Raw genomic sequence first — 6,000 nt, forward strand, 5'->3', positions numbered from 1 at the left:
CACCAACTCCACTGTGGATGCTTATCTTAGTCCCATCCACTCTATCCACATTGAGTGGTAATCACTAAGACTACAACAAACTTGAATCCCTCACCCAAACCTTGAATGGGGCCCATTAAATCCACTGCAACCTTTTACCAAGGTCCCCAGGTACTTGCACAGGGCAAAGTGGTATTTCAGCTACTACTCTGCATTTGTCACTTGCCAGGCAAACTTCACATCTCCTTATTTCTCTATCAACTCCACCATCTATTGCTGGCCACCAATAACCCTGTCTCAACATCCTTTTTGACCTATTCATTCAACAGTGTCCTTGATGAGCAATCTCTTTCAGACTTTTCCTGACACCCTCAGGAGGGATAACTTTATTGCCTCTTCTAAGACTCCCTCCAGACAGAGACAACTCCTCTGTCACTTCATATAAGCGATCAAACCTCCTGTCCACATCATTCCTACAGGGCCATCCCTTCACTGTACACTCCATCACTTTGCTAAGTACTGGGTGATCTCTTTCTGCCAACCCCCATTATTCCATTCATTTTTTTGGGCTCAAAATGTTCCTCTGTTTTTTTCATCTAGGTCCCCCGCTCCTTCTCCCTGCGGTTCTGGAAGGCCATCAAGGACACTGCAGCCCTCCTGGCCCAAATTATGGAGTAACAGAGCTTGTTTCCTGGAGGCGTTGAACTTGTCTCTGCCCATGGCAACAATGTATGTTTCAAACCTCTCCTTCCACCTCTCCCTCCTTATTGGAGGTGTCCCTGGTTCAGCTAGGAATGGTGGTGGGGTGGTATAGCTGCCGTGGCCATACTTTACTGAGGTCAAACGTGGATTCCTTATATCTTAAGTACTATTCCTTTCATTATAAGTTGGCTCGGAGCAGGCACTGTAATTCATTTCTTTTATGTTTTCTATAGTGTTCCTTTAATCTTTCTTAGGATGTTCCTGTTCCTCTTTCCTCCTCTTTTTTTTCTTTGCAGAGCGCTGCTTGAATAATCTGCAGCTTTGTCTCCTGCGCTACCTGGACAGCATCCTCGTCTTGGTAACGTTTAGTCAGGCCGGATTGTGAAGGGAGGGCACCCAAAAGCGTGGTGTGTGGCGTTCTCTTGACAACGCTCATGCTATCATCAATGGTGAGGGGGAGGCACTCGCAAGAGTAACTACCAACGCTCGCGTTATTCTTTGTTTCCTTGTTTGGGGCTGGCACTGCCCCTGTTGCGTTGGGCTTTCTCCTTTTGTGATACTGCCGTGCCGCGGTCGCCCCTCTCACCTGGTGCTGGTCTGGAGCCGTTTCCTCTGATCCTCCTGAGCTATTCCGCCAATCCTCCCCCAGGATCTGCTTCCGCATGAGGCCCTCTGCGCTCTCCTTCGCCAATCCTCATCGCCAATGTTGGGTAATGCGGGACACGACCAGGCGGAATGTGGGTGAGCAAGTGTTTATTAACGGAGAGCGGCAAGCACCTCTGCCGCCTCCTTCTCTCAACTCCCTTCTTTTCCAGAACCGTGCACGGTTCTGGAACGATTTAAAAGAACACAAAACATACCCGTCCCACTCAGGGTGCCTTAAACAAACAAATGAGGGGAGGCTGAAAGGTTAAAAATGTATCTTAACCACTAACATTGCTCTGGGCAACCGTCCAGACCATCATTCTCAGGGCTCACAAAATCTTCTAGCCCACTCACTTGGTGAGGAGATTTTATGAAAGGGGGGTATCATTTGCATGGTACTCAACCTTGCTTGCTAAAATGATTTTCAAAACTTTTATTTGATATTGACTGCAAATAAACTTTGTTTGCACTAAATGACAAATAAAAGTTTCACTGTGCATGGTGCCCTTTGTTGTCAGCATTGTACCAAATGTGAAGTGTGCTTATGGTGACATGCATCAACCAAATAATTATCCTAGTGTAATACCTAACTACCTCCTGGAGAGTGTGTCTGGGAAAAACAAATAACTCTAAGACAGTAACACAAAGTCGTTACTAGTGTATAAATGCTGTTAAAACAAATTTTGAATGCATAGATTTGGAAAATCAATTACAAACAATGTGTAACACAACATATATACAGATGGTACCTAAACCTATAAAGTGCCTTTGTGCTAAAACCTACAAAGCATATGTGATAACAAACAAAAGCTCATTAAATTCATTGTCAAACAAGAACATTCCATTAAAATATATATAGCACCCATCAATACAAAAACAATATAATCTTGTGTTGACAAATAATTAAAAATTCTTAAAGCTATGGTCTATCGATATAGACTCATGTTGGACTGAATGGACGCTCCCCACCTTCGCCTGCATGCACATTTACAGAAAACACTGCTAAATATTTTCCTACCATTTTACAGAAAACACTGCTAAATATTTTGCCCTCGTCCCCATTGGGAGAGTGCATGCCTCTTAGGTTGGGAATTTAAACTAAGGAACTCACCCTGCAGGTCTAGTGGGATTCTTTCAAATTTGTAGAGCCTGATTTTTCAGCCTGCCAAACCATTAAAGAAAGAGGAAAGCCCATATGTAATGAAGGCTTGGTTCCAACCCAAAAGAAAAAGTCTAGCCCGAACTGATTGGTCAAATCCCTTCTGCACGAGACCTCTAGAAACCACAGACATGCTTTGGCCTCATTGGGTATTATAAGTGAGGTGTTGACTAGTCCTTGTAGCGTGAGGTCTTGTGCAGAAGGGATGTGACCAAGATGTTTGGGCTGGAATTCCCACTTTGGGGTGGAACCAAGCAGTGGAGTAACGTTGCTGAAAATGTTGGGGGGGACATGTCATCTGAAAAAAAATGCTCCATTCAAATAAATGGGGACATAATCGTGTGCCATGAAAGTTGGGGGTGACAAACCCCCCGTACCCCTCTAAAATTACACCCATGGGACCAAGCCTGATTTGCATATGGTCTTTCCCCTTCTGTAATGGCTTGGCAGGCTGAAAAACGAGGGTCTGGAGAGTTGCCCAGAGCTATGCCAGAGGTTCAGATTAAAGGTGAAACCTTCCATCCATCGCTCCTTTTGTTTGCATTGCCCCCATGCCTGCCTGCTACTTCCCCCCATTAGCACCTGTGTTTTGAAAAACACTGATGCTAAAGCCTTGTTTCCCTAGAAACGAAAATTAAACATTCCTCTCACCTATAAATCGCTGTGCGTCCTATCAACTGGAATCCATTTTTACTTGCGCATAACCAACTTTGCAAACAGGACTTCAGTATAACGACCGTGCCTACGCACACCTTGAAGAAATATATATATTTTTTATAAGAGGCATTAGCACCTCTGTGTGGTAATAGCACTTAACCCGGCCGGTGCGGCTGCCAGACAGCTTGCCCTGTTGATAATGGTGCTCATGCATTAACTCCAGCAGGCAGGCCGTTGGCGGCAAAGACAGCGGGCCGTGGTGGGTATTATTGCCTCAATGTTATCTTTTGCCATTCCATGCTCTTTAATAAAGTGGTACTGGCATTCGGGCAGTCGTACCATCTGGTAACAGCCTGCCGTTCTGAGGTAATGGCTGAAGCATGTAAGGCCGTTACCCAGACTGTACAGATTAGAACCCATCTGGAGACCCCCAAAAATGGACTGCTAATGGCAGATCACAATAAAGAAAAAACAAGGAATATGTTGCCGCATTGACACCAAGTGGGAGAGGATGGGCGTGCGGCAGGTGGGAGGCACAGAGGAGCCACAACATGCCCTGGTTTGGGAAAAGGATAGAGAAGGGCCAAGAGAGTGGGAAAGCGGCAAAGTAGGTATGCCGTGTCTGCCGAGTGCAGGAGGCGAGGAGATATAGAGGTGACAGGGGCAAGAAAAGGGATGCCACTGTGGTCTGTGGAGGCCAAAGAATGCATGGAACATGGGCTTGTCCCAGCAGATAATGCTGTATTCCCTGTGTCCTGACTGGCTTCTGAGGACTGAACATTCGGCCTAGGGTGCTAATGGAACTTTCTCCATTCCAGTGGACCTGTTCTCTTTTTTAATAACATTCCAACCATAATCTCTTTGAATCTCTGAAGGATTCTAGACAGTACCTTACCTGATCCAAATCAGCACTCTCCATTATCACTTGCTGGGTTGACCAATGTACGTATCCTTGGCTTGGTAGGTGCTGAAGAAGGGATCAATGCTTTCTTAAATCCTTGAAGTCCAGTGTTGACCAACTCGAAGACTGGATCAGATTTCCATCATGCTGGCTCCAACTGGATAGATCATTAGACAGACACTGCTCAACACACTGGCTACTACAAGAAGACTGTGTCTACTACAATTAGCCCATCAATTTTAAAACTGGCCAATCACTGGTAGACCATCATGGCTAAAATAGGGCTGTAAAGGCTACAAGAGGTATATCAATACTACGGCTGGACTGCCGCTACTTCAACAGGACCATGGCAGCTACAAGAAGAATGTGACTTCAAAAACTGGTAAATCAATGCTACAACTATGGCTTGCATAACTACTACAAATAGACTGTTTCGGCTACAACAGGATGTCACTGGTATGCCAGGCCATCCAGCAAGTGGATTGTAAATGCTGCAACAGAACCATCACTGCGATGCCTGGAATTTCAACCTTATAACTGCCCATTGTTGCTACAACTTGAGCAGAAATACTACAACGGAGCCATCACTGGTACAAACTGGCAGATCACTGCTATAACTGCAATGAATACACTAACTGTGAATCCTACAACAGGGCTGTCACAGCTACACTACACGTGGATCCGCACTTGCATTACTATAATGCAGCGGGTAGAACTAAAATCGAAGTGACCCAACTACGCAGTCGTAGTTACAATGATGGGGGAGAATCACTGAGACAAGTAAAGCATTACTATTACTATTAGAACATTCATTGGTACAACGTCCACTGCTTTAGGTAGACAAGAGTCATCCCTACAACTATACAGTTCAATTCGAATGGCTAGCCAATGGTACTACAGGTCCGTAATTAATATTACATTTCACTTCTGCACCTACAGTAGCAGTGCTTCAAGCAGATTGCCACTTCTACAACTGTACAGTTACTGCTACATCCAGAGACGAATTGCTGCAACTAGACAATTACTCCATACATGAGCCTGTTCACTGCTAGAACTGCGCTGTTCCCTCAAAAATGCGTAATCTCAGCGCTGGCACAAGTATTATATACCATCAATGCACCATCAGGTCCACTAGCCTACCACTAAACTGCGACTGCTACCAAACCGTTCACTGTTTAATGTACTGCCACTTGTACGAGTGCATTTGTTCTAGTGGTGTATGAACAAATGCACTCGTACAAGTGAGAGTACACCTCAACCGCTGTGCTACCTAAGAATCAAGTAGCCCACTTACTGGTAGAAGTAGATTGTTCATGCCCTGGACCGCTCTCTGCGTGAATGAGAAAGCGCGCGGCTAGAAGCGGGCCGTCTCGCGTGAATTAGGCGGCACGTCTGGTACCAGCAGAGCCGCCTGTGCCTGGGTGAGCCCGCTCTCTGCTGGGAGCCCGCCTGCGCTCTGCCCTCACAGAGGGACTTCCTGCGTCGGCGCAGCCGCCCAGGCCCTGCGCGCCCCCCTTTCCATCCGCAGGCCGCGCATCGCCTGGAGAGGTTTCCTGTCCCTGAGGAAACCCGACTCTCTCGCCCAGGCCGCTCCCTGCCAATAATTCCATTTATTTTATCCTTTCGATTGTCGCCCAAGAAGCACGCTGCATCAGGGAGTCGGAAGGCCAAGTCTAAGCAGGGTTCGCTCTAAGTTCTTGTATGGGAAAATAGGATTTCATTGGGGTTAGAAATATTTTAGGCGGGAGAAATTAACAAATTACTATTTTTTATTGAAAAATCGTGCCTCCCGCCTAGAGGGTTGTCATGTATGAACAACGGTGATCCCGAATACCTTTACACTCTATTAAAACCTCGTACGACGCACGATCACATTATGTCCAGATGTTTCCAATTTACCAGGTTTGCGAAAATATGTGGTACAAGGCAATTTCAGCTCGAGCCCCTAAACTTGCAC

General features: G+C 46.0%; 1 protein-coding gene across 2 annotated transcripts in view; it reads right to left on the reverse strand.

The window, feature by feature from the left end:
* The window catches only part of USHBP1 (USH1 protein network component harmonin binding protein 1), a 289,807-nt gene extending 284,283 nt beyond the window's left edge, over positions 1 to 5,524 (reverse strand). Inside the window, exons 1-2 of one of the 2 annotated variants that reach the window (XM_069648861.1) lie at positions 5,338 to 5,524; positions 4,038 to 4,200 (exon numbers count right to left, since the gene is read on the reverse strand). In XM_069648861.1, coding sequence (XP_069504962.1) covers positions 4,038 to 4,061 — 24 coding nt within the window. In that variant the 5' untranslated portion in view covers positions 4,062 to 4,200; positions 5,338 to 5,524. The remainder of the gene's footprint in view (positions 1 to 4,037; positions 4,201 to 5,337) is intronic. The other variant, XM_069648852.1, reaches the window with a different exon arrangement.
* Positions 5,525 to 6,000: the final 476 nt, after the last annotated feature.

This window comes from Ambystoma mexicanum, chromosome 1p, assembly GCF_040938575.1.
Source record: "Ambystoma mexicanum isolate Mex_15411 chromosome 1p, UKY_AmexF1_1, whole genome shotgun sequence".
Lineage (NCBI taxonomy): Eukaryota > Metazoa > Chordata > Amphibia > Caudata > Ambystomatidae > Ambystoma > Ambystoma mexicanum.